Source organism: Agelaius phoeniceus, chromosome 15, assembly GCF_051311805.1.
Source record: "Agelaius phoeniceus isolate bAgePho1 chromosome 15, bAgePho1.hap1, whole genome shotgun sequence".
NCBI classification, from domain to species: Eukaryota; Metazoa; Chordata; class Aves; order Passeriformes; family Icteridae; genus Agelaius; species Agelaius phoeniceus.
In genome coordinates, this window is record NC_135279.1 from 1457553 (window position 1) to 1482999 (window position 25447).

The following is a 25447-nucleotide window of genomic DNA, read 5'->3' on the forward strand; positions in this document are numbered from 1 at the left end:
TGCTCCTGGGTCCCAGAGGGAGCTCCTAAGGCAGCCTGGCCAGCATTGAGCTGCAAGGTGAGGAAATGATGGAGGAAATGTGAGGGCACCACCTCTGTGCCCTGCTTCCCCCTGGATGTGGCTTTGGGGGAAAATGTGGAGCAGGAATTTCTTCCCTGGGTCAGCTCTGGCCCAGCCCCACTGGGGAGGTGAAATCTTGTGGGGTTTCTGTCCCTCTGTGCAGGTGCAGTCCCTGGGGAGCTCTGAGCAGCCCAGTCCAGCTGGAGAAGGAGCTGCTGCTGCTGCTGCTGCTGCTGCTGGTGCTGGTGGTTCCAGTGGCTGGGACTGAGCCTGAGGTGACTGGCACTGCTTTTCCCACAGCTCCTCCTGGAAGAGGATGCAGAGATCCCAGCTGGGAGAGGCTCAGGTGCCTGGAAATGTCATCTAAATAGTACAGGAGGTAAACAGGGAAAGGCCAGGCTGTGTTTGGGCACAGCACAGGGGCACAGCCTCCTGCTCACTGTGCTGGGGCTGCTTTTCCCTCTCCTTGAGGAGGAGAGCAGAATCAGGGCTTGGGTTTCAGAAAGGAAAGGAATTTGGAAGTGTTTTTGTTTGAGGAGAAGCTGTGAGGGGTTGATGGAGACAGGAATGTTGCCCCTGCTCTCTCTCCAGGCTGCTCAGGGTGTGAGGATCCCCTTGCCCAGGATTTCCACTTTTAGTTCCCAGTTAAGCAATTCCAACTTAACTTAACCTCTTGTCAGGGTGGGACAAGGACACCTTGGCCCTGTGTGCACTGCATGTGACAGCAGGGCAGCCAGAGCCAGGGCCCATCCCCTGGACAGCTCCCCTCAGCTCCTCAGCCCTCCCTGGGGATTCACTCAGGAAGGTTTGTACAAACACTGGAAGAACTAAAAGCTTTGGTATATTTTCATTGAGTCTGTGTTATTAATCCCCTACAGATTTCTTGCCTTTTGGCCTGGGAGTGCTCAGAGGTGGCTCAGGAGCTCAAATGTGGAGGAAAAGGGGATCCTGAACTGGGGAAGGGTTCCCAGCTGCCAGGTACAGAATGGAAATGCTCTCCTTGGCTTCAGCACTCCCAGAGCTGGGTGAGAATGACTCAGTGCCTGTGTGGGTGCCTGCTCCCAAAGCAGCTCCTGGCTGGAGCTGCTCCCTGCTTTTCATCTGTGCTGGGAATGAGCTGGACACGATCTGGGCCCCATTGGTTGGTTCTGGGCACGTTATTAAGTCAGGCTGACACAAAGAAGTGCCTTAAATACCTTCAGATTCTCCCTCCTCTTGCTGAGCAGGGCCAGCTGGGAGTGAACTCCACCCTAAAGCCACGATCTTGGGTGAGATGAGCTCTAGGCTGAAGATATCTGCAGTAATCCCTGAATTGAGAGTATTTGGAAATGCAAAAGCAGCATTTATGCAGCCAATACAGCATTGCTGATTGCTCTGGAGCCCAGCAGGGGACAGGAGGAGCAGATGAGGTAAAATCAAAGCCATTTTGAGTCTGAGGCAAGGTGAGCATTGTTTACCTGTCAGCTCTACAGGTTTCAGTGACACAGTCCCAATGTCCATCCTCCCTAAGTGTCCTTTGGTGGAACAGACATCCCTGGAGGAGCAGAGTTTGCCAAAAAAGTGTCTCTGGAGCAGGGGATTCACTGCTCCACATCCAGGGGACCCTCGGCTTTCATTTCTCACATGAATCCCTTTGGATGGCTCTGATCCCATCAGCAGCTCCACAGGGACCTGGGAATCCTCCAGGTAAGGGACCAGGACAAGGTGGGGGCTCCTGGACTGCAAATAAATCCCAGTTGGGAATGAACAAATTCCTGTGAGCAGGGGGACAGTCAGGAGCAGGGCAGGGCCTGTCCCCTGTGCTGGCCCTGCTGAGGGACCTCCAAGGGGGTCCAGTTCTGGGTCCAGTTCTGGGCCCTCAGGCAGGAGGGACCTGCAGGGGCTGGAGCGTGCCCAGGGAAGGGAATGGAGCTGGGAAGGGTCTGGAGCCCCAGGAGGGGCTGAGGGAGCTGGGAAGGGGCTCAGCCTGGAGAGAAGGAGGCTCAGGGGGGCCCTTGTGGCTCTGCACAGCTCCCTGGGCAGTTCCAGTGCCTGAGCCCCCTTTCCATGGGGAAATTCCTGCAGTGCCCACCCTGAGCCTGCCCTGGCCCAGCCTGAGGCCGTTCCCTCTGCTCCTGTCCCTGTGCCCTGGAGCACAGCCCGGCCCCCCCGGCTGTGCCCTCCTGGCAGGAGCTGTAGGAAAAGCAAAGAGGGGCAGATTCCCCTCCCTGCTCCTGCCCCTGGAGCCTCCTTTGGGGCAGCTGGGAGGTGGCACCTGCTCCCAGCCTGGAGTGCCAGCAGCACCAGAAACGAGCCCAAGCTGGAGTTCACGGCCATGTCCAGAGAGGAGTTTTTATTTGTAGGAACAGCCACTGCAGCACAGACACTGAGCACAGGCAAGGACTGGCACCACCAGCCACGATGGGCAAAGCTGAACTGGGAGGCCACAGGAGCAGCCAGGGGAATGCAGAGTGGGGCTTTCCATGAGACCCCTCCTTTTCCAGGGAATTCTCCACTGCTAATGGCACTGCTGGGTCACAGAAGCTGTGCTGGGATTATTGGCTGAGGGGGCAGGAGCTGCCAGGTGGGTCCTGACGGGGTTGCTGAGCCCAGGGAGGGATTAGAGGTGTCCTGGTGTCCATCCAGGACATGGACATTTGGTGTTTGGAATTTCATCCAGTGGGAAGGGCTTCTTCTCCCAGTGAGAGCCTTTGACCATTTTGGCTGGTGAGCCACTGCTCCCATTGACAGAGCCTTGGCAATGTTGCCCCTGGGGAAACCAGGAGGTTATTTTAAATTAAAAAGAGATCTTTTCCTAATGCACGTAAAAATAAAGGAGAAAACAACACCTGAAGGACAAAGCAGAACCAAAGAACCCCTCCCTGTGCTGCTGGTTCCATCTCACTCCAGGAAATTTCACACCAAGATTTGATGCCCTTCAATGGAGACAGAGAAAAGCTTTTTTCAGGATTTCTTTGAGAAATTTGACACTTGAGGTGAAACCAAGCCAAGCTGTTCTGCAGCCTCGTGTGCCCAAGGCCCAACAAACCCCTGTGGGCATTCCCACATACGGGATGATCACAGCACTGAAGCAGCCCTGGATGTTTTTTTTTCCAAATTTTCAATAATGGCTTTTTTCTCTCCACAGTTCTGGTGTCAAGAGTAAAGTTAAATGATTTTTTTTTGGAAATAAAACCCTGTGAAAACAGGTCACTGCCAGCCAGGTCCCAGAGATGAACCAGGAGCACCTTCCACCACAAGCACAGGTAATTGGTGTCTTTCCAGCAGCCAGCAATTTTCTACCTCAGCATTCCAGCTGGGCTCTCTCTGCCCAGTGTCCTTCTGAGTCCTACAGGAAAAGGGTGTGAAGCTTTATCAGTGACTTTGCTGTGGAAGAAGTATTTAAAGAAGTCAGACACCATGGCCAGGAAGCCACTTGTTCTTCTCATGCACAACGTTTCTCCTACTGAGCAACATTTTTGTTTGTTCCGAGCGGGATTTGTCTGTTTGCAGTAAATACCTGTCACATAGCAACAGAAATATTACTAAATAATAATACATTGAATGTTAAGCTCCTTGGTCTAGAAGCTTTTAATGAAAAAACCACATGTTCCTGATAAAAAATAATAAATAATGTCAGCTTTTCTTTGTACATTAAAAATATCTGTACATGGTTCCACGATATGACAAAGTACAATTGTATTTTCTAGGCTCAGGGTGGCATCTTGGGGTAGATCTTCACCTAAAAAGGGTCGAGGCTCGTGGTCTTGATCCTGCATGAAAATCCTTTTTTCAAAATTTGTGGAGTTCAGAGCCTTGCCCACCCTTTCCATGCAAAGGGGGAAGCAGCCCACGAGGAACGTGGCAACACCAACATGCAGGAAGCAGCTGAGGACTGAGATCTTGGCAAATGTGAGACTGGAAAGTCTGGAAAACTTCTTGCCTCGACTGGAAGAGACCAGCAACAAATAGAAAAATAAAGGTGGCAAAGGTAAGTAGAAGTCTCTCTTCCAAATGTAGCTAGAAAAGGGTTTAGGTGGTTTGTTTTCCAAGATGGCACTTAGTGATCCATTGGCTCTGACTCCTGGCCAAGCCTCTGCTGCCTCAGAATGCCCAAAGTTTGCTCAGGGGAGGGGTGGGGACAGCTCTGGGCTCCAGGGCACGTCCCATCCTCTGGGAATGGCAGAGCAGGGCCATGGCTCTGAGCTGGGCTGGCCCTGATCAGCTCCTGCACACCCTGGGGCCCTCCCTGGCCAGGAAACACCAGCAGGGCATTGCAGAGCTCTGCTGGGGCTGGAACCAAAGGGCAGCAAACGTTTCCTCTTGTTCTCCTGGAGAAAACGTGGGGCTGCTCCTCCCCTGGCAGTGCCCAGGCCCCAGGCAGAGCCAATAGGACAGGGCAGCTCGGTGCCACCCCAGAGCTGTGACCTCCAGGGTGGGGTGGGTGAGCAGGGGGCAGCTGGGAAGGAGAGGAGCAGCTGGGAAGGAAAGGAGCAGCTGGGAAGGAAAGGAGCAGCAGGAGTCCCTGCACAGGCTGGTTTGGAGCTGTTTTGGTCCTGGCTTTGCCAGGAATGCCTCACTCCTGGAGCAGGGCTTGGCACAGCTCCAGCTGCTCCAGCTGCAGGGACAGGGACAGGGACAGCAGTCCTGACCCTCCCTGTGCTCCCACCCAGCTCCCACAGCTGGACATTCCTGGGAATTCACTGCAGGAGGCACCAGGACAATGCAGATGGATGGATTTTCAGGTGCTGCTGTCTGTGAATCCTTGGGATATCCTAAAAGGCCTCTGTTCCTCCTCCTCTGGGCCAGGACTAGAAACAGGACTCTTGGGATTCAGGGTCGGGGTGGATGGGAAGCTTCTCTTGTTCCTGGTGGTGCCCGTTGTGTAAAACCTTGTACCTGGCAGGGGAACACAAACCTTGGTCAGTGCCAGCTCAGAGGCCAAACTGATGGAAAATGAGATCAACAAACCCCAAAGTGTATTTAAGAGAGTGATTCTTCCAAATATCCAAATCCCACATTAAAAAGTGTGAATGCCTGCTTTGGGAATGAAATCTTCAGTGTGGAGCAGTCAAAGCAATCTCTGAAAACCAAGAAGCTGTTGGGTTTCAGGTGTCTGAGGTGAGTGTGGGCTGAGGATGCTCCTGCAGGAATTCCCAGCTGGATGCTGGCTCCCACCATGGCCAGGGCACTGAACGTGCAGGTGTTTCCCTCCAACATCCCTTGGAACTGAACTCCAGCACTTCAAACAAGGACCAGGAATTTTTAAAATGTGCTCCCAACAAGTCCCAGACTGGATGCCAGAAAGAAGCAGAGACATTTTGCACCTCACACTGAACAGACTCCAACGAGACAGCCACGGAGAGAGAACAGAGCTGGGACTGAGGGACCAGGTCAGACAGGGACACTGTGGGACACAATCCAGCTGGGACACCTCGGGAATGCCAAAGGCTCTGCCACAGACAGGACACGGAGAGAGCCCGGACACCTGGGGCAGCTCAGCACCATGGACAGGGACTGGGACAGCCAAGGATCCCAATGGACAGGGACTGGGACAGCCAAGGATCCCAATGGACAGGAACTGGGACAGCCAAGGATCCCAATGGACAGAGACTGGGATATCCAGGGATCCCAATGAACAGGGACTGGGATATCCAGGGATCCAAATGGACAGGGACTGGGATATCCAGGGATCCCAATGGACAGGGAGTGGGATATCCAGGGATCCCAGTGCACAGGGACTGGGATATCCTGGGATCCAAATGGACAGAGACTGGGAAATCCAGGGATCCCAATGGACAGAGACTGGGACAGCCAAGGATCCCAATGGACAGGGACTGGGATATCCAGGGATCCCAATGCACAGGGACTGGGAAATCCAAGGATCCATCTGGACAAGGACTGGGATATCCAGGGATCCCAATGGACAGGAACTGGGATATCCAAGGATCCCAATGGACAGGAACTGGGATATCCAAGGATCCAGACAGATAAGGACTGAGACACCCAAGGATCCCAATGGACAAGGACTGGGATATCCAAGGAATCATCTGGACAGGGACTGGGACACCCAAGGATCCATCTGGACAGGGACTGGGACACCCAAGGATCCATCTGGACAAGGACTGGGACAGCCAAGGATCCATCTGGACAAGGACTGGGACAGCCAAGGATCCAAACCTTCCTCCGTGTCCTGCGGCCGTCCCAGAGTGGAGCAAGAGCAGCAAGAGCAGGTGGTGCTGATTGTTAGAGGTTCATTAAGCTAAAGAGGAGTCCTTAAGGTGTCCCAGGATGTCGTGTGGCACAAAGTGTCTGTCTGAAGCCTCTGGCAGTGAGTTCAACACTTCCAGCTGTTTACCCTGTGGGGAAAGAGGACTGCTAGGACAGGAGGAAAGAGCATCCCTGGCTCATGGCTTGCTCAGGTACCAGCACATCGTTCCTAAAATTTCTCCAACATCTCCAGGAGTCTGCTAAGGGAGTCCTCTGCTGCCAGGCCTTTGTGTCCCGTGGGGTTTTCCATGCCCTGCAGCCTTTCCCTTCAAATGTAAGTTCAGAGCCCCCTGCCAGTTGTAGGGCACTGATTTAGTGCTGGATAAAAGCTGGGATTTTACAGCCCTGCTTTTGTTCTCACACGAAGTTTTTGTTCTCTCTCTTTCCCTGCGCCTTCACTGATCTCTCTCTGAAAATACACCTCATTTCTCAGCTCTTGGTACCTGTGGGCAGCCAGTTTCAGAGAAATTCTCATCTGCACCCGAAATTCAGCTGCTCCCCCTGCAGGAACACACCCGGTGTGCCTCAGCCAGGGATTTATCCTACAATGCAAGGGGGAAGCAGCACTGGAACCCTCCCTGTGTGGGCTGAAGGCTTCCAGAGAAAGCAGCCAGGTAGGTGTGAGAAAAAAATACATCTGAGGGAGCTGGAATGTGTGTGCAGGGAAAAAAGAACATTAAAAGGGTTAAATGCATTAAGTAAATTATCTACAGCAAATTAACTGCGCTGTTTTATTGCCCTGATGGGCTCCTTGATGGGATTTGTGCACCCCCCAATAAATAAATTAAAAACCAATAAATCCCAACAATGGGAAGGCCCTGCCCCTCCAGGGACCTGCTGCTGTTCTGAGCTGTTCACTTTGTTTGTTTTTCTCATTCTCCAAACTTCTCCACTTTCAGATATTTTCCCCATTTCTGATCTGGAGCAAGTCTTCAACTCCTTGTGAGATAAAACAAAGAAGAAAAAAGCAGAAAAGAGCAGACTCCAATTGATGTTCAATGCCCTTTTCTGCTTTTATCAGGGGCCTGATCTCCCCACTGTGATATTGGCAATTTTGGGAGCGAACATTCACTGCCTGTGTCTTCATTTTCTCCTTTTCCAGTTGCTGAAGCCCAGCTCCAAATGAAACAGTTCCAAACACTTTTCTTCCTTCATCTACAAGCAGAAACTCCCCCAGGAGCAGCCACCATCCCACCTGGAACAGATCTCCAAGGAAAAGGCAAGCAGGGGACGGTGGCTCCCACTGTATCACAAACCTTTTGTTATTTGCAGGAGCACCCAGGAAAATTTGCTGGGACCAGAGGAAAACAGGATGAAATTATGTAAAATGGATAAGCTGGGAAGATTTGCATTTGGCTTGAGCAGAATCCTGCTCTCAATAATTTATTTTTTTACCATTTTTCTCCTCCACCACCTGAAATAGTGGAAGGTAGAAGAGGCTTTGAGGTAAAAGTTGGCTGGAGCCACATTTTAAATGGAACTGAACTTCCAAGCTGAATGAAGGATTGAAACTTTTCCAAGATTTGACAATTGTGTTGCTCCACAATTTATCTTTCCCTGCATTTTCCTTTCTCTCCCAAAGTGATTTTCCTCTGGAATATTTGCAGCACCACTGCTGGAACTTCACCCTCCAGATTGTGTCCATTCCTCAAAGCTCTGCTGCTTCCAGAGGGACTTCCAAGAGCAAGAACAAATAATTGATCTGCAGTGGGGATTGTGGTGAACAGTCATTTGGCAGAGGTTATTTCAATGAACACATCCCTGAAATCAGCCTTGCACCATCTGCTCACTTCCAGAATTATAAATTCTGAATTAGAAAACAACAGAATTCATAAACCACTCTAAAAGTGAGGGGAAGAGTGCAGCTTCAGATGATTTTTGGGCTTCATCCCAGCCTGTGCTGGCTCTGCTCTGCTCCATTCCTGTGTCAGGAATGGGTGGAAAAGAGGTTTTTTGTTGGTTTTTTTTTTTGATTTCTGTGTTTTATGGCAGCCACAAAGCCCCAGGAGCCAAGCCCTGGAAGGGCAGGATGGGTCTGGGTGGCACCAGGAATTCCCCAGGCTGGAAGCACCAGGAAAGATCCCACAGGTGGAGCTGCAGTGGGCCAGGAACAAAATCTGAGCGTGTTCTCCAGGACATCAGGAATGTCCCCTGCTCCTGTCTGCTGGAAAGGGACTGCTGATATTTTTGGAAAATTGGGAGATGCTGGGAAACAGAGAACTGAGAAAAGTGTGACACAAAATCCAAGAATCTCTGGAATTCCCTATTTTAATCTGTGATATTTTTCCACTTTGAAAGAGCAAAACCCTCAAATCTGAACTCCACCAAATGTCAGAATGAACTGGGAACAAAATGCATTGCTCCATTTGCCTCTTCTGCTGAAAAAATGAATCCACAGAGGCCAAATTAAATGGAATTTCACAAAACATTTGCTTTTAATGCAGCTGCATATGAGACTTCCACAAATGAGAGCAGAATTTTCCCTCTCTCAGCACTCCCAGGTTCACAAACTCCAGAAAATCAAAAGCTTCCCAGTAACTCTGTAACCTTTGGGCTGAATTTATCCTGCTCCCATCCCTGCAGTGAAGTTCTGCACTTGGCCATCAGCATAAAATCATTAGAGCAGGGTAAGAATAAATTGAATTATCCCATTACAGCCCAATGTGAAAACTCAGATCTTGGGAAAACGTTGGAATCGCTGAATTATTTACATGGCTCTGACAGCAATGTTGATTTTAGAGTCCTTTGTAGTCAAATCTAAACACAAATCTCTCTCTGTCTCATGACAAGTGTTTATTTTCCCACTCCTGAGCAGTTAAGCTGAATCTCTTAATTATCTTTAAATCAAATAATGCTGTTCCGACCTTGGGAGCTGAACTCAGCCCCTGTCATTCTTTGCTAAATATCAGGCAGAGGTTTTATAAAACATCTGTCTCCAGCCCACACCACCCAGCTTCCAGTGCACTTTGTAGGATTTCTGCAGAAATCCAGATTTAAAATTAGCAGTTCTCAAGTAAGTCAATACTTATTTCTCTTGAATAAGAGGAGCATAAAAAGAAAAGAAGAAGATAAAGAGGAGATTTTTTTTTTTGTCTCAGGAAACAAAGAGAGCATCTCCCAATATGTTTGTGTCTCTCTTTTTTTCCCCCATTGTTCCATCATCTCTCTTTTTTCTGGCAAACCAAGACTAAACCCCCTCCAGTCCATTTATTTTTGTGTTTGCAGGAGCTGTGGATCCTTTTCAAGGAGGATGTTTAGAAGTGCAGGCAAATAATAACCTGAAATAGGATCTTGAAATAAAATGTCCAAACCCTTCAGCATCTGGTTTCCTTTTGGTTTTCTCCTGCTGAATTTCACCCAAATTTTGTTTCCCTGGGACTGCAGGTGCTCATTTCCATCTTCCTTTTTTATCCTCTTTATTGCCAGGCTCTATTAATGAATTTCTCTGTGGTCCTTTCCAATCCCCCTCACCACAATTGCTGAATTTGATAATTTTCCCCTTTTCCCACTCTCCTGCTTTCAGCTGCTCCACCTGGATAATGTTTATAATTTTCCCTATTTTCCACTGCAGGACGTTTTGCTCAACTTCATCTGAAACCCCTGGAATTTGGGTATTATGAGGAGGAATTGGGGATGGAAACCAAGGGATCCAGACAGAAACCACGAGGTGGGGATGGCCCAGAGCTGCTGAGCTCTTCTGCTTTCGATTTGTGCCATTTTAACGTTGCAGGAGTTGATGTTTCCACAACAGAAGCAGCAATTTGGGCACCAAAGGACAGAAATGAAGCAAATTTCAGAATCAACGAGGAGCTCCTTGTTTGCAGTGAGTGAAATGCATTTGCTAATTATAAACCAGGGTAAACAAGTAAACAAATGAGAGAGGCAGGGGATGTGGGGAAGAGGAGCCCTTTCCCCTTTTTCTCCCATTAACTCCCTATTTCCATGTCTCTCTCGTTAATGTTAAGCTTGGCACTCCATTACAGGCACTAATTAGCTCCAGATTTTGGCCTCCAGTTCGTTTTTGCACCATAATTAATGCAACAGCCATAAGAGCCCCAGTCTGATAATGAGGAGGGCACTTGGAAGTGCTCAGACACAGCAGAAGCACAGAGCAGCCCATTAGGAGCAGCTCCCAGCCACCCCCAGATGGGAGCTGCTGGGTTTAAGTGTTTCAATTAATGAAACACAAGCAGGATCAATTAATAATATTCAAATGGAAGAGAAAGATGTATTTTTTTTAAGTGGAGGTTTCACCACTGGCATAATTACATCTTTTATCTGCTGGCAAAAAACCGACATTTGTTAAAGCTGTGGAGTGGAACAGTGGCAAAACCTGGAGCTGTTCCGTGGGGTTTGTCAGGTTTTAAATGTGCCACAGTGGGAAAATCTCAGAATCTCAGGCTGGAAAAGCCCTCCCAGCCCATCCAGTCCCAGCTGTGCCCTGTCCCCAGCCCAGAGCTCTGAGTGCCACCTCCAGGGATGGGGATCCAAACCTCCCTTTCAGGATTTACCAACCCTCTCCCTCTGGGAATTGGTGGCTTTTCCTCCCTGAAATACCCAGTGGAAAATGGAATTACAGCTCGTTGAAATCTGGCAAACAATTCCCCCTCCTTCCCTACTTTGTGTGTGAACAGCAGAGCTTTTTTTAGGTGTCAAAAGCAGATTTTGTGCCCAGCATCATGTGTTTGATAACAAAAGGCTGCCATGTGCACATTGTTCCTGCCACTGCTTTGGGCTGCTCAGGAGCAAATGGCACCAACTCCCCCAGAGCAGCTGGGTCTCCCTCCCACCCTCCAGGCTGAGGGGAGAGTTCTGCTCCCCAGGGAATGGCTCACCCAGCCCTCCCTGCCTTTTGTCCTGCCAGATCCACAGTTTTGTGTCCTGGGAACTTCTGTACAGCCCCAAGGTGGTGCTGGGAAGCTGTGCTTACCTTAAGGTATTTAATTTAAGGGCTGAAAATTAGATTTTCTTGTAACGGAGTAATGAAATAAAAATTAAATAACAAAATACCAGTTAAATAATAGTCAATTAAAACCTGTTAAATTTAATAAGGAAAAAAAATTAAAATTAATAATAAATAACCTTGTGATGCCTTTAACTTCTCAACTAGGACCTGTTGTAGGTTAAGCTCAGTAAATCTTCTGTATCAATCTTATCCCAACTTTAATTGAAGTTTATTTGTCTGCCTTTCTTCAGGTCTCCATCCTGCTGAGAGAGCAAACACCAGGTTCCACTGTGTTGTGTTCAGTGGGAGTTTCTTCTCCCCTTTCCTTCTGTATCCAGATTTTCCAATTAATAATTCTATGGTGTGATTAAAGTAGCACATTCCTGGCTTTGGACTTTCTCCCTTACAACCCACTGGGTGTGAATTTGTACAGCTTCATCCCTGAGCTGGTGAACAATATTAATTAATTGTGAGCTGTGCTCCCCACTCCTCATCCTCTGTGAGCCTTTTATCAGGATTAAATGTCACACCACAGATGGGGACATTGGCAGTGGGTGCTGAATTTGAACAAAATCTCCAGATCCTCCCTGCACAGCCCTGGTTTTGAGTGCAGGCTGGGATTTCAGGCTCCCAATGCATTCCCTGGCTCCTTCCCTGGGCAGTTTCTCCGGTTCCAGGCTGTGCAGGTTCCCAGCCAAGGACACAGCTTGCCTGGGCTGTGTTCCTTCCCCTGTTCCTCAGGAAGGATGATGCTGCCCTGGCTCATCCCCTTCCCTGCCAGGAGCTCTCTCCCAGCAGGGGCAGATCCTCTGCCGGAGGGGGACAGGAGCTGCTGCCTCATCTTGCTGTGATTCAGAGGCTGCTGAGTCCCCAAAGCTCCTGTGCTGCTGCTGTTATCCCACCTCAGGCTCTCCAGGAGCTGCTCCTGGGGTTTTATTCAAATTAATCCCGTGAGGATCTGTGCAGTGGGGCCAGGCCCTGCTCCCTCTGGGGTTTCAGGGACCCTCTGAACCTCTCTGGAACAAAAACCTGAGGAAAACCTTTTTTTTTTTTTCCTCTGAGCATCCTAAAGAGCAGAGCCTCAAATCTCCTGAAGGTGCCCAAAAGAAAATTCAGCATTTGAATGTGCCCTGTCCAGGGCAAGGAGGCACAGAAATCTGAATATGAGGCACAGCTTGTTTGTGGGGAGGATGAGGGGAACACAAAAAACAAGGGACCATAAACAGGCAGATATTTATTTATTCTCTGATGGGTTTGGGGTTTTCTTTTGCTCAGAGTAAAAGCAGCTCTCAGCAGCTCCTCTGGAGATCATTCCTTAGAGAAATTCCCTGCAGATTGGGACAGGACATGAAGAGTTCCACTGATCAATGAATTGATTTTGAGCACAGCAGGAGGCAACCAAGGCCATCAAAACACCTGTGTGTGTAAACCCTTTATTTCCACATCCCTGCTGCTTACACCAGGTTATTTCTGATATTTTGTGCTTTCTTCTGGTCCTTCTGCAGATCTGAGTGTCTTTCAGGGCCACCTGTGAGACCCCACCTGTCCAATTCTTTACACACTGCCACCAAATTTGCTGTGCAGAGCAAACAAATAAGTTCAAACTTCTGAAGGTTGTGCCATCCCTTGGTTGCCCCTGGGCCTGTCTATTTTCTGCTCCAGAGGAAATGACACAGTCCATAAATCTCTGCCCTAGTCCCTGCTTTGGTAAATAAAATCTGCTCAGATTTATGTCTGCTCCTTCCTGAGGAAAAGCAAAGCAGTGATACATGTGGTAAATGGAACAGAAAATTGCTTTTCACCCATCAAGTTTCCAGTGTAACTGACTAAAGTTTGGGCTCTCCTACAGCAATAGCTGGTCTCACAAAATAAACCCAATTTTGTAGCACAATTCTTTGTGTTATGTTGAGGCAACCAAAGATGTGCTTTGCCAAATAATTTAGCAAATGGCTTCAAACCATTTTAGGTTTAGGCTCGATATTGGGGGGGAATTCCTTGTGAGGGTGCCCAGAGCAGCTGGGGCTGCCCCTGGATCCCTGGAGTGCCCAAGGCCCGGCTGGACACTGGGGCTGGGAGCAGCCTGGGACACTGGGAGGTGTTTTGGGGTTGGAAGTGTATGAGGTTTAAGGTCCCTTTCAATCCAAACCATTCTGGGATTCTCTGATTCCAAGGAATGGAGATAATGCTGCTGCCTCAGAGAGGAAGTGAAGGAAATTTGTGTTTATTTTGGCAGAGCTTTATCTGTGCTACAGAGCCTCCAGAAATCCAGGCCTTCACTGCTCCAGCTGCACAGGGATCCCGTGTTTGGCCAGGAGATTGGGGCTGCTCTAGGGCTAAACTCAACCCCTTGGAATCAACTTGGCTTCTGAAAAACAATTTATGAACCCAGCATCCCACCCCTTTGCCGAGCCAGTTCTGAATTGCTCCCTTTCATCCTCTCCAGCTGTAATTCATGTTGCTTAATTAATCTTAATTAAGTGTTGTGGGCATCTCTGGAGCTCAGTTCTCTCTTTATTTAATTACACTAACACACCATATAATGGTCTCTGTTTGATGGGATGTTTTGCACAAGAGTTTAATCCAGAAGCTGAAAGAATTAATTAGTTCTTAGAATGTCTCCAGAGGGTTGGCCAGGTAAACTGTGGGTTTGTCACAAATGCCTGGACTCTTCAGTGACCAGAATCCACCCCTGATACTGCACACCTTGAGCCAGAGACACATTCACCCTTGCTGGGGCTCTCAGATCCCTGTGGGATCTTCTGGAGCAGGAATCAGACTCATGGGAGACAGGGAGATCTGGGATTGCTCAAGAATTTACAGCTGGTTCCTGTTCCAAAAGCTTTACCCTCTGTGCCCTGGCCCCTCTCTGCACAGCCACAGCCTGAGCCAGCCCCCAGCAGGGATCAGCTGCCATGGAATGGGAATTCCAGCAGGGAATGGTCCCTGTTTGCCAGGGCTTGGTGGGAATTCCCTTCCCCAGCACCTCCTGGGACCTTGGCACAGCCACGCTGATTTCTGTGCCCAGCAGGGCCTGGAGCTGCTGAGCCTCCTCCTCTCCTCTGCCCAAAAGAACCTGGCATGGCAAAACACAGAACCCTGCAGGGCAACTCTTGGAGCAAGGACAAAGGCAGCAAAGGCAGGGCCTGTCCTGTGACCCCGGGGCTCCTGGTGCTCCTGTTCTGCTTGACAGCTCCACTTGTGATGATTTTGTCACAGGATCTTCTCCCCAGCTGTGATTCCTTCAGGAACACAACTGCAGGGCAGCACAGGAGTTCCACAACAACCTTCCAAGGGTGGGCTGCTTAGGATGAGCACACTGAGCACCCAAACTCACTGCAGAAGTACAATTCTTCCCAAAGACAGACAAGCAGAGCCCGATTGGTTTGCTCCCAACATTTCCATGGCTTTTCTGCTCCTTCTTGGCCCAAGCAGGGAGGTGTGGATGCATCAGCCATCTCTGCAGGATTTGTGGGTGAGGAGAGCGTGGTGATGGTTGGAGACTCAAGTTCTGAGGGCCAACTTCCATCCATCCTTCAGGAACCAGCTCCATCCCAACAGAGGGAGATTCCAGGTGGGCCAGGCCCTCCCGAGCACGGCAGCTGGCAGTCCAGTGCTTATGGCAGAACCATTCCAAGAGCTATGACAATGACACTGTTGATAGCTCTGGAAATGGCGCTGCCATCGGCACCACGCGAGGCTCTGTCCCCCCTGCTCCTGCTCGTGCTCCTCAGGGGGAAGGAGCGAGGATGGAGGAGCAGCTTGTGCTCAAGTCCCTGAAACCTTGAGGAAAAGGTCCCAGTGAGGTGTCTGGAGAAGCCTTCAGAGGTGCTGGCTGCAGTCTGCTGCTGGAATGTGCCCTTGGAACACAGAGCACACACCACACCTGCCTGCTTCCCCTTTTCCCTGGGTTTAACTGGAAAAAAGGGAAAGCCTCCCTCTCTTTCCTCATTTGCCCATGGCAGTTTTCTGTCCTTCTCTTTGGGTCCAAGCCAGAGCTGCTGCCCAGCCCTGGAGTTCCTTGTGCTGGGAAAAGGCACCCTCTGCTCCTGCCCAGCAAAGTGCCCAAATCCAGCTCAGTTCATCCTGGAGATGCTGCTGGTGAAGCACTGGTCATCCTTGCTGCCCTTCCAACTGGAGGCCTGTTCCAGGCTGGGTATTCCCATCGGTTCTGTTCCTCAAAACTGAAGGATTCATGCTTTGGGAAGTTGGGCAGCCCCTGGTTTTGCTGCTGAAGCCTCTTTCCAAGGCATCTCTTGTACCACTACAGCCAGAACTCCCAGCAGGGATCATCCTTACCACACCAAGAGGTTGTTGATGAAGGGAAAAAGACAAAAAGGAGCTTTTCCTTCTCCTTGCAGGCACATCCTGCAGCCTCCAAGGACCATTGTGGGGAAAGGTTTGAGTTACAAGTTGAAAGCACTTTTTCTGATGCCTGAGGTGTTTCAATCAGCTGTGCTCCTACAACAGGCACTGACAACTTCTCTCTCAGTGCTTCTAAGCCTCAAAAAACCCCCAGCACACTCTCCAATAACTTTTGTGCAGCCTCACCGAGGATCTCATCAATAACAGCTGTGACAAAATCAACTGGGGGATATAAACAAGGACAAAGAGAGGAGCAGAAGAACAAGAAGCAGTTTTCTCACCCCAGTTCTGTCTTCAGACCAGGGAAAATTGGCCCAGAGCATGGAAGGGGCTGCCCAGGGCACCTTTTCCCAGGGCATTTTGATTTTTTTTTGTTCTTTTTCCTTGCTGCTTCCTGAATCTGAATAATTTTGCTGCTGTCCTGACCTTGAGGGAGGTATTTGTCACTTTGACCAGGGAAGTGTAAATTCCTACCAGACCAGACGGGGAAGGTTTTGTAACTACTTTGCATAGATATGATGGAAAATCAAGATTTTCCTCCCTGTGCCCAGCAGAACCAGGAGAGAGGTGTTATGTCCAAGGGTCACAGGGTTTGGCAGCAGCTCAGTTTGGATTGTTCCAGACAGAGGCAACAACTCCCCTGGAGAGCAGAGAGAGCAGCACACCCAGCAGAGCACACCTGCAGCCTCTCTCCAGCGCAGATTTTTGGGAAAATTGCAGCCAAGATGGATCACAACAAAGGGATGGACACAGGGATGCTTCCAGAGGGGTGGGAGCGCACAGAGACACTCACAGAGGACATTTCACAGACACCTGGCACAAAGGACTGAGGGAATAACAGCTGGGTGCAGCTTCAATGGAGACCTTGGAGTGCTCAGTGGAGCCTTAGATCCCAAAATGTGAGGGATCCTGAAGTGTCCCAGGCCAGGCTGGACAGGGCTTGGAATAACCTGGGAGGGGGGAAGGTGCCCATGGCAGGGGGTGGAGGAGGGGAGTCCTGAGGTCCCTTCCAGAGCATTCCATGACTCTCTGTCTCCTGCAGGCCTGGGAGGGATGGTGGCAGCTCTCCCCCAGTGCTGGGTGCTCTGCAGAGCAGCTCCAGGGAGCAGATTGCAGCCTGAGCCCAGCCCTCCCTCCCAGGGAACCTCCCTGGGGAAACTTCCAGATGGAGGGAACAGAAACTGCCCTGAGCTCTGCTGCTGGAAAGGATCTGCTGAAATCTGTGTGCCTGATGAGGAATAAACAAAAGCACTGAAGGGAAAAGGAGAGGGAAGCCCCTGCCTGCCCCAGATCTGTTGGGCTAATGCAGGTTCAGAGGGAGCTGTGCAGTGCGCCCAGGATTTGGGGCAGGGTGGAGGGATGGGTACCTGGGGATGCTGCAGCTGCTGTGGGGTGTGGCACTGAAGGGAGAGGGGCATTCCCTGTGTCCTCTCAGTCCCTGTCACTTGTCAGGCCAGGTCCCACACAGGGAGGCTGTCCCTGTCACCACCAGGAATTTCTCAGCCCTGGGGTGAGCCCTGCTCCTTTCCCCTGCCCTCGTTCCAAACCATTTTGAGGAGGAAGCCAATCCCACACTTATTCCACTCTGCTGGAGCTGCATGTGTGGAAGTGCCTGGCCCTGGAGCATTCCATGGTGGCAGGAGCCCAGACTGTTCCTGGAAGCCTCTGAGCTGCCAGGTTTAACCAACTTTAAACGGGTCTTGGACACTGCCAGGGATCCAGGGCCTCCCCACCCTCACAAGGAAGAATTTTTCCTAATACCCAAACCCACTCTCTGTATCCTGCTTTTCTCTGTGTGCTGCCCACTGAGGACACCCTGCAGTGCTGCAGCCTGGTGCTTGGAGTGAGAACAACCATCCCAAAGGGAAAATCCCTGTTATCCACATTACCCTGCAGCCAGGAGCCCACTCCCAGTGCCCTGCCAGACACCCCCATTCCCCTGGGGCTGCTGCCTCCACCCCACAAGTGTTAAGCCATAAATAAGGGAGGGTTTACAGAGGGTTGCAATAAACAGTGAACAGACAGAGCTGCAGTAATAAAAGAAGGGACTTACAGAGCATGGTCATGGCTAGACAGGAGCTGGTCTGCTGCAGAAGAGCAGGAGGAGCTTGGAGACAGAGGAACAGCCACTTTTAGTGCAGGAAGGAGCAAAGACAGACACAGTGAGGGAGTTAAAGGGGAAAAAGGAAAAAACACAGCACTGGTTAATTGGGAAACAGCCCCACATCAAACACTGAGCAGTCAATGGCATCAGTCAGAGCTACATCCCCAAACCTCCCACTGAAAGGAGCCTGACTTCAGTGCTAGAACCACCTGAGCCACCAGCTGGAGTCTTTTTCTCCATAAACCATTCTGGGACTCATCCTGCTTTTCAAGAGAATCTCCCCATAGGGTTTTAGGCAGGAGTTCTCTGCCAAGCCTGTTTTCCAAAACCTCTGCAGCATTGCTCTGGAAAGGATTTGGGAGCTGGGTCCTGCCTTCCTCCCAACCATTCCATGAGCACCAACCACCCCTCTGCTCTGAGGATCCTCTCTGGAGGAAGCCACATCTGGCTTTAAACCAAATTCCAGGGAGCTGTAACTTGGCCACTTCATTTGTCCCCATGATTTTAGCAGCCGTGCTCACTGCTAAAAAATCTGATTTATGAGGCAGTGCAGAGCTGCTGGAGATCCCTGCCTGGGTGGTCCTGGAGTCTTTTGACAGCTCCAACGTGCTGGAAATGCTGGGTTGGGGTTTTAGGTACAGATGGGAGAGCAATAGCTGAGCTCCCTGACTCAGTCTGCAGTGCAGGGGGACAGCAGTCATCACTTCACCTTTACCAAGGCTGGATCTATTCCTGCCTGCAAGGATGAGCTGCAAAACCCCCCTCTGTGGGCTGCTGGTCCCTCACCAATCCCCTGGAGTGCAACAGGGAATTCCAGGGGCTCCTAAAACAGCTGTAACCCCTCCCTCATCCTGCACTTTTCTCCTGAGCCAACAAGGGCCTGAAACAGAGCACAAGAAAAAGAAAATTCCCCTATAAAACAGCACTCCTGGACTGGAAGAAATCAAATTTCAGGCATCTACAATTCCTCAGAGTTAAACAGCTTTCCTTATGCCATGAGAGGATAATGTAGAACTGTCCCTGAGCGTGGTCTGAAACAGGAGCTTGGGAGCTCTGTGTGTGCTGTGCCTGCAAACAGGAGAGCCCACGAGGGAGGAGAGGAGGGCAGGGGGCTCCAGGACAGCCCAGCAGCCTGGGTGCCCAACTATGAATTATGGGACAAGAAGAGCTCCAAGGTGAGCAGACACAATTTTACAGCCAAATCTTCCCAGGCAAACACATGTGAAGCCAAGCACAGGGGGAAAGAAGGCTTTAAGGAAATTAATTTAGCTTGCAGCTTATTTTAAAGGATTTTATGGGCTTGTTTTAAAATTTATCAAGGACAAAGATCCTTTCAAAAACAGAGGAATTGGTTTGTCACTGAAGTGCAGCGCTCATTTCCCTGAGTTCTGTGAGCTGCTGTTTTATGGGGTTCTCTCACAGAATGGAACCATGGAATATCCTGAGTTCCCACAGGATCATCCAGCCCAGCCCCAAAATCCCACCCTGGGCACCCCTGGGAGCAGTGTCCCATTCCCTGGGGAGCCTGGGCAGTGCCAGCACCCTCTGGGGAAGAACCTGCCCCAAAATCCAGCCCCAGCCCTTCCCTCGGTGCTGTCCTGTCCCAGAGCAGAGATCAGAGCCTGCTTCCCCTCGCTCCCACAGAGGCTGAACAGGGCTGTGCCCAGGGAGGGATTTCCAGGGATGCCCAGGAGCCGATTCCCTGCCTGGGAGGTGGGTGGGACACCCCTGCAGGATAAAACATCCCCCCTCCAGCCCTTTGAAGCTCTCCTGGCAGCACCTGTGGCCGTGTCACTCCTGATTGCCTCCCTGCCTGCGGAGCAGCGGCTCTGTGCAGTTCTTGTCTCAAAAGCTGGCTCCAAGTGTTATGAAGTGCTTTCAGTGCTAATAAACACCAGCTCTGGTGCTGTAAAAGCCTGTCACAAAAGCAGCACAGGGCATGAATCTCCCTGAATGCATTAATGTGCCTTTAATATATCAGTGGAAAGTGGGACTGCTTCTGTGCACTGACAGATCAATCTGAGATAAAGTTACTCATAGATAACATTAATGTGAGACATGACCAGTTTCTTGATTTTTTTCTTGAGTTTGCCTGTTTGGCTCTGCTCTGTTTCGTGTAGCTTTGCAAAGGGATAAATCCATATTTTTTCCTTCAATTCTTAAATAAATCTCCACAATATATTGTTCAACATTGCACTTAAAGTGAGGTTTATGTGTTTTTCCAGAAGTGGCTTCACTTCAATGATGGAAAAAGCACTGCCAGGACTGAGAGCTTGGACAACATGGAGGTTTAAAGGAATTGTTAGGCTTCATTTTGAGAGAGAAAAGGATTTCAGAGCAGGAAAAGGCTCCTGTGTGGATGTCACATCTTTGGGCTGTGACATCATATCAGGGCAAAGTATAAAAAAAATTGGAAGGGGTACCCAGGGAGGTTTGGATCCCCATCCCTGGAGGCGCCCAAGGAATTCCTGGAGGTGGCACTCAGTGCTCTGGGCTGGGGACAAACTGGGGATGGGGCACAGCTTGGACTCGATCCTGGAGGGCTTTTCCAGCCTCAGGGATTCCACGATAACACAAACACTTCAGAGATAAAGCAAAAAGCTCTTTAGTGCCACACGCTCCGCCGTTCCGAAGCGCTTTGATGGCTCAGTGGAATGACACAAATTAACAGGCTCATTAACAACCCTTCTGCCAGATCTCCAGGAACATCTCTGAAGGGCTGTCAGCGACAGACACAATCCGCACTCGGGACGTGATTGACTCTGAAACCACTGCCAGGGAAGGCTGAATGAAGCAAGATGGGAATTCTGGCTGCTCTGCGGGAAAACAGCAGCAGAGGGAGGGAGCAGCAATTCCGGATGAACCGTGCAATGCTCCTGCTCCCAGCCCAGGACCGCCAGCGCAAGGAAAGGGCACAGAGCCAAGCCTGTCCCAAGGATTACTGTGCAAAACTCATTTCAGACCGGGCCTGGAACGTGGCTGTGCCTCCCAATCCAATTTAAGGGCAGCCCAGCAGAAGGCCTGGGTGGGAGTCCCTGGGGAGTTCCCAAAGTGCCTCCTAAATCTGGTTACCTGCATTTCCAAACGCTCTGTTCTGGGTGCCTGCACTGGTCTGGCACAGCCCCAGAGCAGATTAATGCAGAAGTGAGCACTGGAAATCATCAACTCCTGCAGGAGCAGCCACAGTCAGCTGGGTTTAACAGGGATGGAATATCTGCAGGGCAGGATTTCATTCCCACATTCCCATAGCAGAAGTGCAGCTTTACTGGTGGCAAACCCAAAGCAAGGCTGGCTCTGGATCAGTTCCCAGGCCAGGTCACCCTCTCAAGATGCACTGAGCAGCAGATGGTGGCAAGGATCGCCTCTGCCATGCCAAGTGAATCAAACCAAACCCTCAAATGCCAATTTCCTGGCTTGAAATGGAAAGTTGAAGGTGGAAGGATGCTCAGAGTTGTCCAGGGGCTGGGCTCACGGGTGGGTGAGCTCCACAGGTAATGGGAGGGGTCCCAAAAAAGGCAAATTGTTAAAAACCAATTACATCACAACAGATGTGCTGAAAGTCCTCGACACCTTCCTGGAAATACCAAATTTCTGGCCAAAACATCTCGGGAATAACAAGGTTTTCTCTCCCACAGACCTCCCAAAAGCCTTAAAAGCAATTTTAACACAGCAACAGGGAGCTTTTCCACATTGTGACTTTACAATGGGGTGGTGCATACAATGCTTAAATAAATTCTCCTCCAGCAATCAGAAAGTAAGAGAATTATTGAAAAGAATAACAAAGAAGTGAACCTAAAATTAAAATGCACTTACACAATTAGCTCTGAGTTGTAGATACTGCTGCCCCGAGGAGGAACAGAACATGACAATAATTGCTGAGGTTTCCATAGAATTTCTAACCCTAAGGCATGTGGAGCTCTTTGCACATGCTGATTTGCATTGTCTGAAAACACTTTGCTGATAAACCAAATTAATCTCTGGAGAGAAGCAGCCCAACACATTCAAAGGTCAGTTGAAACAGAAGGAGAGTAGGTGGAGAGCAAAGTTCTATCCATAATAGAGTTTATTCAGGCACCAAAATTAGTTTTAAATCCTGTTTTGGACCTCTGGAATGAGGCAAATGGCTGGGAGTTGGATTCAATAGGTGCTGCATTATGAGGGATGGCTGTGGTTTATCTAAATGCAGTTGGAATGTGGGGAATGTGGGGCTGAGGGCTCTGCCCTGGCCATGGATCCCTAATTCCAGCTGCAAGGCAGACCCTGCCCCAGCACAACACCTTCACTGCCCAAAGCACAAATCATGCAATTAAAGCAGGCAGAGATGAGTTACATCTCAGTCCTCCCAAAGCTCCAGGTGCTCTGCAGAGCCTCAGCTTCCCCACCAGACACCAACTGATGCAGAACTTCTGATCCCGAACCTTGTGTTGGGCCAAAGAACAAAAAGGGGTTCAGCTGCTCTGTAATATCTTTTTCCAACATCCAGGCATATTGAAAGAGATTATCTTTCGAAAATTGAAGGAAACTGTGCTATTGTAAAACTCTAATCCCCTCTCTCCTTTGTAGGAAACAAGGTAAACATCTTGATTTCACTCAGCACAATCACAAGAAGCTTTTCTCTCACCAGAAGCTCTCTGCTCCCTCTGGGGAGGCATTTTTGGAGCTGGGACGAGGCCTCAGCAGTTCCTGCTCTTTGGGGAGCAGGGCTTGGGGCAAGGAGGCTCCTCTGCCACAGGGTGGTGACCTGGGCTTTGTGGAACACCCACAGTCCTGCACCCGAGGGCTCCTCTGCTCCTGGACCCTGCAGCAGATCCCAAATCTCCCCTAACTCAGCCCCAGTTTGTCTGAGGGACCTCAGATGGCCACAGTGCCCTGACAGCCCCAGGCACAGGGAATGGCACTGTGCAGGCTGGCACTGATGCCAAGCTGGAAAACCACGCCAGGCAAGTTGGAACATAAGTTTGGTTGTAAATATTGGCAAAGCTTCATTAAAAAATTAAGAGAGCTCCTTCAAGAAATGACAAAACTCTTTTTTTAGTTGTAACTGAGTCTAATCATCCCCCATATTTTCAGAGAATTCCTTTCCAGGTTGGCAGCTAATGAAATTTAGGTGAAAATCAAATTACCTCTTGTCTATTTAACAACATTAGCATTTCCAGGCAGCAATCAGATCCCCTCAGCTTGGGTTTGGTCTGGAGCCACTTCTGCTGGCACAGGGAGCTGATCCCTGAACTGAAACCTCTGGAGTGGAAAACACATCTTGAGCAACCTCTGGCTGCCCTGCCCTGGGCAAAACAAATGAAATACCACTGAACCCACCATTTTTAAATGCTCATCATTTGCTGTGTCTCTCAGGCTTTTGCTCAGGCATTTCCAATAAAAGAATTTAGTGGGAATGTGCTTTATCAGCACCTTGGCAAGGGGGAAAACTCCTCCCTGATGATTCCATGAACAAAGGAACTGCTGGAGAAGGGGCAACACAGACCCCAGGGCTCTGCAGGTGCCATCAGCACAAAAACTCCACACTTGCCTCCAAAATACCCCCAAAAATGCCCAGGGCAAATCCAGTGTGAACCAGGGAGTCTGGGGAACATGGGGAGCCCAAAACATCCACCTGGGGTCCATGAACTTGTCCTGAAGGAGACAGAACCTCTCAGAGCTCTGACTCATCTTGCAGGATCATTAAAATCCCCAGGAATTTCAACCCTTTCCAGCCCCCAGCACAGCCTTGGGAAGCTCCATGGGCTCTTCACCTGCCTGAGTGCCCAGAGAAGGATAAAGAACAGGAGGAGATATTTTACCTGTCAGCCCAGATCCTGAGAGACCTGCTGGGTGCAGCAGGACCAGCTCTGAGGGACAACCTCTGCATTTCCTGAGCTGAGCCACAGCTGGAGCCCATGAAATCCCACCCTCAATGAAATCCCACCCTCTCAGCTGGGGTGGGATCACTGCTGCACCCCCAGCACACCTGTGCTGTGGGGGAACCCTGGCTGAGAGCCACACATCACAAACCATTCAAATAACCACCAGAAACCATTCAAAAACCACCAGAAACCATTCAAAAAACCACCACAAACCATTCAAAATACCACCACAAACCATTCAAAAACATCACAAACCATTCAAAAAAAACCACCAGAAACCATTCAAAAACATCACAAACCATTCAAAAAACCACCACAAACCATTCAAAAACATCACAAACCATTCAAAAAACCATCACAAACCATTCAAAAAACATCACAAACCATTCAAAAAACCATCACAAACCATTCAAAAACCACCACAAACCATTCAAAAACATCACAAACCATTCAAAAACCACCACAAACCATTCAAAAACATCACAAACCATTCAAAAAACCACCACAAACCATTCAAAAACATCACAAACCATTCAAAAACCACCACAAACCATTCAAAAACCACCACAACCATTCAAAAAACCACCACAAACCATTCAAAAACATCACAAACCATTCAAAAACATCACAAACCATTCAAAAAAAAACACCAGAAACCATTCAAAAACATCACAAACCATTCAAAAACCACCACAAACCATTCAAAACACCACCACAAACCATTCAAAAACATCACAAACCATTCAAAAAACCACCACAAACCATTCAAAAACATCACAAACCATTCAAAAACCACCACAAACCATTCAAAAAACCACCACAAACCATTCAAAAACATCACAAACCATTCAAAAACCACCACAAACCATTCAAAATACCACCACAAACCATTCAAAAACCACCACATACCATTCAAAAAACCACCACAAACCATTCAAAAACATCACAAACCATTCAAAAACCACCACAAACCATTCAAAACACCACCACAAACCATTCAAAAACATCACAAACCATTCAAAAACCACCACAAACCATTCAAAAACATCACAAACCATTCAAAAAAACCACCACAAACCATTCAAAAACCACCACAAACCATTCAAATAACCACCAGAAACCATTCAAAAAACCACCACAAACCATTCAAAAACATCACAAACCATTCAAAAAAACCACCACAAACCATTCAAAATACCACCACAAACCATTCAAAAACCACCACATACCATTCAAAAACATCACAAACCATTCAAAACACCACCACAAACCATTCAAAAACATCACAAACCATTCAAAAACCACCACAAACCATTCAAAACACCACCACAAACCATTCAAACACCCACACAAACTGTTCTATGGTTCCAGGATTCTGTGATCACTCATCCTTTTGCTCCACAGCAGCTCTGGCCACTTTCCTACCACCAGGGATTTCTTTTTATTCCACTGGATCCACGGAGCTGTTAAACCTCTAAAAACTGGAGCCTGAGCTGCTGCACTCTGGTTCCAGGGGCAGCAGGGAGCACTGGGGCTCACTGCAGTTCCAACCCCCCCAGGTGCTCATTTCTGCTTTTCCCCACTTTGTTTCTCTTGGCTCATTCAAGAGAAAAATCAGGAAGTGTTTTCCCTTGGAGAAATCCTATTGACATTTGGAGAAGACCTCTCAGCGGTGGAAAAGGAGCGGTAAATAAACCTCTCACCAGAGCTTTCCCTGAAGAGAGCAATGCAGGGCTCTGAGCACTGCTGAGAGGAAAAGGGAACACAGCAGAGTGACCCCCCTGACCCAGATGTGCCAGAGTTTGTCTGCTCTGATCACTGCTCAAATACATTTCACCCAAATTCATCTTCTTTGCTATGGCAAAA

General features: G+C 49.4%; 1 protein-coding gene and 1 long non-coding RNA gene across 5 annotated transcripts in view; one reads left to right on the forward strand and one right to left on the reverse strand.

Moving 5' to 3' along the window:
* Positions 1–2365: 2365 nt before the first annotated feature.
* The window catches only part of HTR4 (5-hydroxytryptamine receptor 4), a 69992-nt gene continuing 46910 nt past the window's right edge, over positions 2366–25447 (reverse strand). Inside the window, exons 7-9 of one of the 4 annotated variants that reach the window (XR_013184401.1) lie at positions 17670–17745; positions 6220–6398; positions 2366–4938 (exon numbers count right to left, since the gene is read on the reverse strand). Coding sequence is in view for 2 of the 4 variants with exons in the window: in XM_077186560.1 (XP_077042675.1) it covers positions 4851–4938 (88 nt within the window). In the remaining 2 variants the exon portion in view is untranslated. The remainder of the gene's footprint in view (positions 4939–6219; positions 6399–17669; positions 17746–25447) is intronic. The other 3 variants (XR_013184402.1, XM_077186561.1, XM_077186560.1) reach the window with 3 other exon arrangements.
* Positions 6394–8614, forward strand: LOC143695292 (uncharacterized). Its single transcript, XR_013184403.1, has 3 exons — positions 6394–6583; positions 6743–6923; positions 7412–8614. It is a non-coding gene; the product is annotated as an uncharacterized LOC143695292 (long non-coding RNA).